The sequence below is a fragment of the Choristoneura fumiferana genome, chromosome Z (genome assembly GCF_025370935.1).
Source record: "Choristoneura fumiferana chromosome Z, NRCan_CFum_1, whole genome shotgun sequence".
In the NCBI taxonomy this organism is placed as follows: Eukaryota; Metazoa; Arthropoda; class Insecta; order Lepidoptera; family Tortricidae; genus Choristoneura; species Choristoneura fumiferana.
The window spans coordinates 29736825-29749709 of record NC_133472.1 but is presented as its reverse complement, the minus strand read 5'-3'; the positions used below and the strand labels follow the sequence as shown (position 1 = coordinate 29749709).

Genomic DNA, 12885 nt, shown 5'->3' with positions numbered 1-12885 from the left:
TATCTTTATTACGTTATGGTCAAATAACTATGGGTGATAGACCTTTCAAGTTCATCTTATTTAGGAACCAGATAACTAAGCTTAAAATAATTTAGGTCTACATCTTTCTAACCATAAAAATAAAAAAGTTACAGGCGATTAAAGCCAAATCGTTTCAGTTGTCCCCGGTCTACCCTAAGTAGGAACACATGCAATATCATATCCATGCCGCCGGAAAACCATCATTGACAAGATAAATGCGCAGAATTTTTTTTTGGCAGAAAGTCATCTTTTGAATACAATAATTATATAACGATTCACAAAACTTTTCACAAAATTAAGTAAATTAAAAATGTACATAAAATAATTACACGATTTGGATTAAACATGTTTATTAGGTATCTAAGTTTTTACAGAGATGTGTGGAATCCTTTTAGTTAAGGCATTCTCAACATCTCTAGAAAATGTAATATACATACATATATGTATGCTGCTTAAGTGGCTAAATAAGAAACAACACAAGCTGAGATATGAGGTGCATAGGAGAAATTCGTGTCTGTATCGTTGTCCAGCGGTGGTGTAGCGGTATAGCACACGGCACGGAATGCCGAGAACCTGGGTTCGATTCCCAGCGCTGGTCTTATTTTTCTGGTTTTTCTGTGCATCTATATTTCAGTTTGTATTTTCGATATAGGTTTTACGGGATGACCGTATAAGTAACAAAAATTTGGAGTTGAAATAAAAAATACAAAAAGATTCCAAAAAAACCAATCTCATACATATATGTATTATCACGTTCATAGGTGAACATTGCTTTCACTGTCAGTCAAATAAATTAAGTGAAGATGTAGAAAGGTACGAGTATGTGACTTAATAATTGCACTTACCCGGCCTTAACATATAATATAATATAACACGTAAGCAATAATTGTACGATAAGATCTCTCACCGTTTATATCCTTGTCGTTTTCATGTGGTAATGTGTGGTGTCGTGACACAAGCGGAAATTTAAAATGAAACTTGGAGCTCGGTGATCGTGGCACCTTGTCGGTATCCAAGTCGTTCATAGACCTAAAACAAATGATTATTTTGTAAAGAACAAAAGACATCGCAAAGAGGATGGATAGCAGACGCTGCGCGGTATCCAAATTCTTACTAAATGTTGCCCGCAACTATGACTACGCAAAATGTTGCCATTGTATTGGTTTAAAGTAGCTTATTTTATTCTTCAGTGTACAAACTTACTCCTTACCACATGACATCCAATCCATCACTTTTCAGAATTGCGGTGGTTTTACCGTGAAGAGATAACAAACAGAGACAGAGTTACTTTCACATGAATAATATGAGTATTAGTATGGATGTTGCTTACTTGGTGGTTATTTCATTGGCCAGAGCGACAGCTGTTTCGAGGGTCTTTTCGTCATGCGCCGACATCGGTTTCATAGTGCCTGTATGAAAACTCTTCTTTTTTTCCGGTTTGAACGTGTGGGATCTAAAATATATCACAAATATTGTTCAGGAAACAGTTTACGGTTTAATATAGAGCGGTTTAATATACAGTTTACGGTTGAATTTGGCCCTCAAATGTATGCAGTATTAGGTAATTTGGTATGGAGAGTGGGCCAAATTTTGTGCCGCTGAGTGTAATTTGTAACTAAAATATAAGTCGTTTCACAAGAGCTGCTGTGAATGAACTAAACTAGTACCGTGTAAATGGTTTAGGATTGACACTTTATTTTCTAATATAGCCTAAGATCCCACCGTAAAATTGGTTTACAACAAAAATTGACATCGAAATTTAAATCTTCATGTCTCATTGATAGTTGTTTTTTTTTTGTAAATTTGAATGATACAGAGAAAATGACAATTTATTCCTTTTTAACCGACTTCAAAAAAGGAGGAGGTTATCAATTCGGTTGTATTTTTAATTATGTTTGTTACCTCAGAACTCCGTCATTTATGAACCGATTTTTTTTGCGTTCGTCTAGGAACGTCTTCAATTAGGTCCCATAAGCACCAAATCAGGATCCGATGATTGGATCTTAAGGAAATCGAGGGAACTCTTCAAATGTTGTAGGGGCACCAATAGTAAATTGTATATATTTAGTAGTTACTCGTGCATTTGCTCTTGAAAATCATCATTTGGTGAAGTGGAACTGATCATGAAGACCACAGTTGACAACGGAGTTACTACTCAATAACAAGTATTTCACGGGTTGAATTTTAATTACTTTGACACAGCTGCTAAGCAATTTATGCTCCTCGTAATGCATATGGTAAAACAGGTGGGGCGAAGCACCAGGACTCCTCAATAATGAACGTCTCTGCATCGGAAAAAGCAGTTGATATTAAACTATTGTATCTTAGATTATTTACACTAAAAAGCGTGCAAAAAATTTTGAAACAAAAAATTGAACCGACTACAAACAACCATGAAAATAATTTTCTACCAGTCTGAAGTCGGTCGGTGCCTCAGCACGAGCCAGCAGGAGTGATTGAAGCCCAATATAAAGTGCTTAGGTGAGGTAGATGACAATAGGTCCACTCCTGCTGGCTCGTGCTGAGGCACCGACCGACTTCAGACTGGTAGAAAATTATTTTCATGGTTTTTTGTAGTCGGTTCAACTTTTAGGGCAAAATGGCAAAAACAGAACCCTTATAGTTTCGCCATGTCTGTCTGTCTATCCGTCCGTCCGCAGCTTTGCTCAGGGACTACCAATGCTGTAATTTTGCACGGATATATATGTAAACTATGCCGACAAAATGGTACAATAAATAAAAAAAAAATAAAAAAAATTGGGTAGGTACCTCCCATAGACGTAAAGTGAGGGTGATTTTTTTTCTCATCATCCCTTTGTATGGGTATCGTTGGATAAGTCTTTTAAAACCATTAGGGGTTTGCTGAGGCAATTTGACGATTCAGGGATTTGTTTGCGAAATATTCTACTTTTAAGTGCAAATTTTCATTAAAAATTGAGCGTTCCCCCCCCCCCTCTAAAATGTAAACCGGTGGGTGGAAAAAATAAAAAAAAATCAAGATGGTAGTAAGTATATCAAACTTTCAAGGAGAACTATAACGGCTAAGTTTGCTTTAGAATTATTAGTAGTTTATGAGTAAATAGCAGTCTAAGGTGTAAAATATACTTAAACTTGGAAGATTCCGTATAAAATACGAAATCCTTAGAAAAATATTCCTTTTTTTTGTAATGGCTACGGAACCTTATTTTGGGCGTGTCCGACACGCTCTTGTTTTTTTATATTTTTTTTAAAAGACAAATTCTATTGCTAACAATATGTACTAGTATTATCACTTTGAACCCCAGGAGGATGCAGCTTCCGTGAAACGACCTATAGTAAGGATTTATTTCTTACCTCAAAGCAGTATCAAAGTCAAAATTCTTAGTTGATGAAGCCTGCAAAAATAATATCTATTATAATATGATTCACATTGGATGGAAACATTAATATACATAGTCGATGGAGTACAATACTCGATGAAATTAATTTTATTAATGAATGAAAATAGTTTAAATGTTATCCACAGAACAAAAATAAATCACAAACCTATACTAGTTATTTACCGTACAAATAAAAAGATAATGATCATTTTTACTGACTTCAAAATGGGAAGAGAAATAATTACATATGAACAATTTGACACTCTAACGGGGCAATCAATCCCACTTAAGTTTCAGCAGCAGGATTTAATTAACACAATACACCGGATTTCTCACATATTAATTAATACATTGAATAATTATTTATTCCACAGTTTCAAAACTATCAGTGTCCGCCATGCTGCGTTCTGTAATGTTCAGTGGGAGGTATAAATATCTATACAGCCATATAGCTTCAAAATTATATATGTATACCTATTTACATCCTATCCTACATCGATCTTATGGTTAGTAGCGTACAGGTGCATAAGTAGATATTTTTGAAATCTTTGGTAACGTAGGCAATAATTTGTGACATTGATGATACAAAACTGACAGTCTTGGGTGGATTCCTAAGATCACATATCCCCTGGAGACCTACGAATTTAAAAGAAAACGATTCTGTCAACTAGCTGCGATGCGGGGGGAGTTGCGATTATATTTATCAAAATGTAAAATAAAATAAAGATAAACATCAAATTGCATTACCAAATTGATTTAATTACTAACCTAACTTGAAATAAAACAAACGCCCCCCCCCCCTACCTATAAGGCAAACTCGTCGTCGAGAAAATGTCACTGGCATCGACCCCAAAACGCACGCCGCATTACCCCTATGTATGGCTATCATGATATTTTGAGCGAGATAAGCGCCAGCTCTAGAGTCGTCCGAGGCCAGAACTAACCTTCTAGACAAATTCTTGAACACCCCCTTTTTGTGTCCGCTGACCACGGCCCCAACGTTTCAAAAGCAAGCGCCGCAAGCTCATGGTAACCAGTCAAACATGAATACTTTCGACGCTTTGTTTACCTGAGCCTGCTCGGCAGCCGCTCCAGCTCTGAGCGAGGTGCCCTGGACGTGACACATGGCAAAAGCAGTAAACAAACATACTCACTCGCTCACAAACTCACTCACTCACTTACTCACTCACAAACTTTCACATTTATAATATTAGTAGGATGAGTTGACAGAGCCGGGTCGCCATATATTACTCTCTAGGCTTATGTGCTCGTAAGTAGATTCGAAACGTATGGGACGATTATCCGATATATCGGAAGTGAGTAATTCGGTGTACTGCATTAATTATACCTAAGTCTCATGATAATACTCTATGTAAAATAATATCTATGTACTCGTATCAATAAACTGAAAATAACCAATTTGAAGGCAGTTTAAATGGCAAAATGCTAACGCATGAAAAAATAATGCTTACTTAAAACCCGGATTTTTAATCCCCCGGAAAAAAAGTAAACAAAGTTTCGTCATTGTCAAGTGACTTTTCAGGGGATTTCAAGGTAAGAGCCCGCTAGAAATATTATATACAGTTCTGTTGTTACCATATTTTTTACTATTTTCGATAAAAGAGCCGTTTTTACGGGAGACAACTTATAAGTCGTCTTTTAACCGAAATGTACTTGGACCGGAGTCCATCGTTTCATATAAAAATAAACGAAAAACAACGGAAAACGTAACAATGAACCACTTAGCTACAATAAAAATATAACAACAATGTCGACAGTAAAAAAAATAACAGAACAAGAGTCACTGGAAAACGATTACGAATTCAGTCTCGAATGTTAGAGCATTGAGTGACGTCTCGGGTCGAGCGGCCCACAGCTTAAAAACCCGGGTGTAATACCAGGACAAGAAATAAATAATGCATACGAAAACAGTATTCTCTTTGTAAATTAATATATCAAAGTGTAAATGCCAAAGTAAAGACTTTCATCAGTAAATTAAAATATTTTATCTTGATTAAGAAATACAGTTTTTTAATGGGAAGTCGATTTCTGGCAAATGTGGAAAGAATGAAATATCTTGAACTCTGCAAATGTTTTTTGATAACGGCAACACTTTTGTTTACATTTTTTCCATGGGATTAAAAATCCGGGTTTTAAGTTATGTCGTGAATGTGATGATCTAGCGTTGGAAAGAAGCAACTACAGGAGGAAACTGTGACACTAAAGAATAGTGTAGAATGATTTATGTACGGTATGACTAGCCTACAATGCGTTGCCTTACCGATAATCCAGTTAGCGTTTAGCACCTGATAAATAAAATGTAGATCATTGTATTTTTTATGCCAATTGGGTCAGAGAAAAAACGTAATCTTACAGTTAGGTGCAAAAGTGAGTCAATAATACCCCAGTCACTTAGCACTTTCGCTCGAAGTATAAAAAACATTAATTCAAATAAGCATTTTTTTTGCATTATAAATTAGTTCAGGTAATTTGCATACATATTCTTCAATAATACACCAAAATTTATCACCGCGACAGTAAAATGAATAAAATAATCTTGAATAATTCTGTAAAAATCGGGCGAAATTCCTATAAGCCTATTTACTTCATAATTTACTAGTTTTATTTATGTTCCTTTAAGTTTTTCGAAATTCATGTGCGGAGTTACATTTGAAATTTACCACGAGCTTTGCGGTGAAGGAAAACATCGTGAGGAAACCTGCACAAACCTGCGAAGCAATTCAATGGCGTGTGTGAAGTTCCCAATCCGCACTTTCTGAGGGGAGGCCTGTGCCCTGCAGTGGGACGTATATAGGCTGGGATGATGGGATGATTTATGTTCCTTGTAACACATGTAAAATCCACTAATTTTTTTTAAAGGAACTTAACAAAGACTTCATATTTTCAAAAGTAAAAATTAATTACGACAGTGGCATAAAAGCTATAAGTATAGTTAAGGTTGAGGTATCTTTTTAACGTGCCTTGACACTTCTTATACTTAATTCCCCTAAAAAAAAATTAAAGCATGTCTAGGATTGTTTTGACCTTGAAAAACTCTTTTGGCAAAAATAAGGCAGTCAAACGAACTTGGTAGACTTTTCATACAGGTCAAATTGCAGTAGATAAAACGATAATCCACCATAAAATACATTTAAAATGGTTATAAATATGTTGTTTTTTCGTTCGGCGCGAGAGGGGAAATTAGAGGGGGTGCGTGGGACGTGCGTGGCGAGAGCAGGCGGGCGGGGCGCGCGGTGCAATCTAAAGTACGGTCAAAGATATATATGCAAGTACATAATATGAAAAAAAACATAAGTTAACATAAAAAGGTCAAAAGATATATACTCATCCAAATACTAATAAATATGCAAATTTCAATGGTTACATAAATATGTATAGGTAAGGCAAGTCCGAAAACTTGTATACAATAAAATTACATAATTGGTATCCTGCATATGATGCAAAATATTGTAGTCATGTTTATGTCATTAAAATAGATTCAGTAACTGCTACGAAAATATGTATACAAAATATAAATCTGCGAAAATCAACTTTACGGTCTTGTAACACGAAACAAATCTGAATAGAATGTTTTGACAATTCACGAAAACAGTGCAGATTTGTCACAACGTCATTGGCATTTTGTGTTTTAACAGATTTTGTAACAATGAAGCTGCCAACTTAAAGTAGGTATCTAATACATTTCAATATTTTGTCCGATCAGACGTCAGTTACCATGGCCCTGTCAGTGATTAAAACTATTAAGTCATATTCATAATGTTGAATGTTGATTTGGGTTCAAATCCTCCTGTTAGATTTTGATTTTTATTTTATATATATTGACCATGCTGTAATGTTACAATACAATAGCTACTTATAAAATACAACAAAAACCACTGATGTCGTCTTAGGGGTATGTATTATAATACCGAAAAATCATAATACCTACAGTTGAAATGTCGACGCTTAACACATCGAAATTGAGAATATCGAATGTAGAAAATATCGATAACCGATACACCGAAGCTCCAAATATCTATTTTCAAATTACCGAAACTACAAAATCCCGAAAAGGGGTATTAAAAGAGGTATATAATACCAAAAAATCATATTACCTACAGTTGAAATATCGACGCTTAACACATCGAAATTCAGAATACCGAGAGTACAAAATGCCGATAACCGATACACCGAAGCTCGAAATATCTACTTTCAAATGACCAAAAGTACAAAATCCCGAAGTAACTGGCATTCACAGTAACCTAATAATCATTTTCCGCGCTGTTACAAAAAAAAACCTAACATCGAAGGCTAAACAGGGAGCTACGCTGCGCTTCTGAACCTAAACTATCCGAGTCGCTTCTGCCCTGAAACGTCTTGCTCGTTCGCTTCGCTCGCTCGCTGTCAGCGAGACACCAGCTGGGGTGTACCAAAGGGGAGCCCCAGGAATTAAAATAAATGTCATCGATGGGATGTAGACACCTACTTTTAGTTCAGAAGGCTAAGGCGGGAGCGATGTGCAGCGTAGCTCCCGTCTTGAGCCTTCGATGTTAGGTATTTTTATGTAACAGCACAGAAAATGATAAATGTCAATCTACCCCCGCTTGAAGAAGTCGAAATGTTGTCATTTAAAAATAGATACAGCAGACTTTGGTGTAACGATGGTTTCGGTATTTTGATTTTCGATATATAGATTGTCGAAATGTATTATTGAGACAGACAGACACGGCACACGGTCGTTACACTGGATATTCGCAGATACCTGCAAATTTGTACGGAACCCTCGATGCGCGATTCCGACTCGCACTTGACCGGTTTTTTATTTAGATATGTACGGAACCCTCAGTGCGCGTGTCTGACTTGTAATGAGGAGCCGGGCTTGGTTTATTTTTATCAAACACATACTTACTATCCATAATAGTTTTTTTTTAATAATTCGTAATTTATTATTTAAATCAGCTAGTGAAATTATTCTAAGTAAATAGTATGTGTTTATTAAAATAAAATAAGCCCACCCCCGGTTCCTTGAAGCTCGCGCGCGGACTGTTACTGTTACCGTACCGTTTTTGCCATTTCGACTTGAAATTAAAAATCATACATAGCAGAGCGAGCGCAGCCCAGACAAAGCGCGTGAGGCGACCTCTATGAAACTTAATAGTAGAACACTACAGTCGAAATCTGATTACAGATGTGCGCAGTACATGAGAATATTGACTAATAGTCATAAAATTAGGTGAATTTTTAATCAAATGGTATTTTGAAAGTGTAAAATGTAAAGTCTACCACAAATTATAACTGCCTTATTTTTGCTGCTAATGTTATATTGGTTTAACAAAATACATAATTTCCAATCATATTTATTGTTGGATTATAAATGATAATTATTTTAAATCCAATTTCTTGATAATATAAATCTCATTTATTTTTTTTCCTAATAGAAATTAGACGTATTACAAAATAATCACTTTTTTTTTATTTCCTGTTAGATATGTTGGTGGATTCAGCTTGCGGGTCTAAAAACTAAATTATTCAAACATATTTTGTCGGTAAATTTACTGATACTTACAAGATGTTAAAAGATGTTTTGCTCAAAAAATCACCTATTTTAGGGCACAATTTTTCTTACCATCTTCCGGAACCAAATTTTGGTGGATTCAAAAATATAGGTTTTTACCCGACTCCCCATAGGAGGGTTATGTTTTTCGAGCGTATGTATGTATGTATGTGGGTATGTATGTCCATTTCTTTGGTCCTCGCTGCAGCCTAAACGGCTAGACGGATTTTAACATATGAGGAATCATTGGATTCATCATAACTGTCGGAGTGACATAGGCTAAATACAATTTCAATATGGCGTCTGCGAAAAAAAGTATGGCGAAGAAATGAAAAAAAAAATTGTATTGTAACAATATGGGTATCAAATGAAAGCTAATAAATCAGCCCATTCTAAATATATATTATAATACTTTTTAATCTACTATTTTCACAGAAATATCAAAAAAGTATAAAATAAAAAACATTAAATTTAAAAAATCAAAATCCCGACTGCCTTAAAAACTAAAAGGAAGAAAATAAGTCTAGTGGTCTAGAACTCTATCAAGAAGCTCATTTAAGGTTCAACAGTCGGGACCCATTCAAATCGTAACCAGCTCAAAAAATCTTCGTAATGGGTCCCGACTGTTGAACCTTAAATGAGCTTCTTGATAGAGTTCTAGACCACTAGACTTATTTTCTTCCTTTTAGTTTTTAAGGCAGTCGGGTTTTTGATTTTTTAAATTTAATGTTTTTTATAAATTACACTTAAAAGGCATATACAAAAAATTAGCCTTATATCGAATTATTTCCAAAAAAAACTGTAAAATGACCAGGCTAGTAGTAAGTTAGTGATATGCAGATAAATTGATGTCCAAGATGTCCTAAATGCTTCAAGTACAATTTAGATCACGAAAATATGTCACAACCAGTCCACAGATGACCTGTCTATCATGTATAACTTTTTACTTATGCTTAACCCAAAACTGTAAAAATCGAAAGTTTTCTTCTGGTTTAAGAGCGTGGCTGTTCATTTTAAAGCCCGTCAATTATTTGCTTTATAAATTTAGCATTTGGACCCACCCATTATTATTTTTAATTGCAGCATAAAACAAAATGGCGAAATCATACTGTTTCGGAGAGCGTGCGGAAATACAACTCATGGGCATTAATTCTGTCTTAACATTAAAAACTTTTAGACATTAACTGTAATTAGTTCATTTGCACGAGTGGTAACGGGATGGGTGTCAAAGGATATGAAGATCAATAAGAGAGCTTTATGTTTTTAATGAAATTAGTAAGAATACCCGCCACTGACAAAGGTCAGAGCATAACCTAACCTAACCTACAAAAAGTTGGAAAACTCCCGACATTGTCACTTTAAAGTTCGATATCTCAAAAACGGCCAACCCTATTTTGATAAAACATGTCTAAGAACCATCGCTAGAAAACCTGCTTTCAAGTAAAAAACCGCATTCAAATCGGTTTCCCCCGTTTAAGAGCTACGGTGCCACAGACAGACACACATAGCGGTCAAACTTATAACACCCCTCTTTTTGCGTGTACCTACAATACTATTTTGATCACCAATTACATAATGTCAGATTATCTCTATAATGTGTACTAACAGTATAAAATACTCAAACGTCAACATGATTTTTTACCCTTTTTACATAAATTGAAGATACATGTATATCAAAGCAGTAGAAATTGGTTCAGTTATGCTCCTAACTGTATGTTATTTAAGTAAAAGGAAGTGGTGGAAGTTATTCGGTTTCATATACAATATACACATGATACATACATATACACATTTATTTTAATACTTTAAAGCTAATTTGGACATAATATACATGATAAGTAGTACCTACAAAGTTTACATTAATAGTTTCTACTGGCTTTTGCCCGTGGCTTAGTCTGGCAAAAATTCATTTATCGTTATCCCGCGGAAACTATGTCATTTTCCGGGATAAAAACTATTAGCCTGGTCATTCTACAGTTTTTAGGGATCCAGGGCCAAAATGGCAAAAACGGAACCCTTATAGTTTCGCCATGTCTGTCTGTCTGTCTGTCTGTCCGTCCGTCCGCGGCTTTGCTCAGGGACTATCAATGCTGTAATTTTGCACGGATATATATTTAAACTATGCCAACAAAACGGTACAATAAAAAATAAAAAATATATATATTTTTAGGGTACCTCCCCATAGACGTACAGTGGGGGTGTTTTTTTTTCTTATCCAACCCTATAGTATGAGGTATCGTTGGATAAGTCTTTTAAAACCATCAGGGGTTTGCTAAGACAATTTTTCGATTCAGGGATTTGTTTGCGAAATATTCAACTTTAGTGCAAATTTTCATTAAAAACGAGCTTCTAAAATCAAAACCGGTGGGTGAAAAAATTTGAGAAAATTCGGCTTAGTTTGCTTGAGAATTTCGTATCAGTAGTTAAAGAGTAAATAGCAGCCTAAGGTATAAAATATACATAAACTTGGAAGATTCCGTATAAAATACGAAATCCTTAGAAAAATATTACTTATTTTTTTCGTAATGGCTACGGAACCCTATTTCGGGCGTGTCCGACACGCTCTTGGCCTGTTTTTATTTTGGAAATAATTCGATATAAGGCAAATTTTTTGTATACGGCTTTTACGTGTCATTTTAAGAATCTATATTTTCAAATCCACCAATATTTGGTTCCGGAAGATGATAATTTTATTGAGCAAAAATGACATCAGTAAATTTACTGTCAAAATATATTTAAATAATTAGGTTTTTAGACCCGTAAGCTGAATCCACCAATATATCTAACAGAAAAATAAAAAATCACTTAAGTGTCGTAATACGTCTAATTTCTATTAGGAGAAAAATAAAATAAGATTTTTTAAGTCACATATTATCAAGAAATTGGATTTAAAATAATTATCATTTAAAATCCAACAATACATATGATTGGAATTGGAATTGGGCATTGGACAAAATTTTCTATCTACATTATTTTAAAGTACCTACCTACTTTCCGTCTAAGTGGCATAGCCGTGGGACGTTCTGTACGGTCAAGGACTTTAATTCATGAGTCACCATGGAACCTTTTCAAATGAAGTCATTGCGATTTTCTTTGTTAATTAATGCGATGTCATTATGACGTTTACTGTGAAATGGTTCCATGGTCGCTCATGAATAAGGTCCTTGACCGTACATATAATTTTTGGCCACTGTGTATTAAGCTCGCGTGTTATTTCTATTCCTCTTATTACTAGTTCTGTGATATAAGATACGTAAAAAATGGCTAATCAACTTACCGATTCCTGAGCTCGTCCTCTACCATCCAGACTGCGGAACATGGATTCCATCTCATCCAATAGGCTTTGACTAAAGTCGCCGTAACTTTTCTGAAATTAAATTAATTTTATTTTTATTTCAGTTTGTCCGTTTACAGAACAAACCATGGTAATTGAAAATAGCATAATTAAATAACTAGTTGGGTCGAAAACTCTCTTCATTCGCCAATTTTTTTACCTTAAAATATTAAGGACATATTATGAACACAAATAATTACCCAAGTCTTTTATAGGTTACAATGAAATTACCTTTTTTTCTTGACAGTAAACACACATAAAAATTAAAAGAATGTAAAATAGACAAGACGTCTAACTTTCAGTTCATACATACTACTAAGACACTTACAGGTATCCCAGGACTTTCTAAAGGCACCAAGTTTTCTGCCCTAGCTACGCCTTCCTGTAAAAAATAGCATATAATATAAGTAGCATATAGTAAGTTCAAATTCATGAATTAAAGCATATCAACACTGAAATAATACTCAGCTAACTATATACCACCAAATTATCTATTTATATCAAATAAAAAAAATGTTTTTTTGCTGATTGTGCTTTTTGCTTATCAAATTTCATGGAGATACCTACATCCGATCAATTGCTATATAATTGTTGCTTATCTATGAAAACAATAAACA

The 12885-nt window shown here is 34.8% G+C and overlaps 1 protein-coding gene across 2 annotated transcripts in view; it reads right to left on the bottom strand.

Moving 5' to 3' along the window:
• Ack-like (activated Cdc42 kinase-like) overlaps positions 1-12885 on the bottom strand; it is a 47201-nt gene that overhangs the window by 16736 nt on the left and 17580 nt on the right. For both annotated transcript variants that reach the window (XM_074095916.1, XM_074095922.1), the window contains 5 exons: positions 12597-12650; positions 12212-12301; positions 3355-3395; positions 1352-1474; positions 929-1050 (listed from right to left, as the gene is read on the bottom strand). In XM_074095916.1, coding sequence (XP_073952017.1) covers positions 929-1050; positions 1352-1474; positions 3355-3395; positions 12212-12301; positions 12597-12650 — 430 coding nt within the window. The remainder of the gene's footprint in view (positions 1-928; positions 1051-1351; positions 1475-3354; positions 3396-12211; positions 12302-12596; positions 12651-12885) is intronic.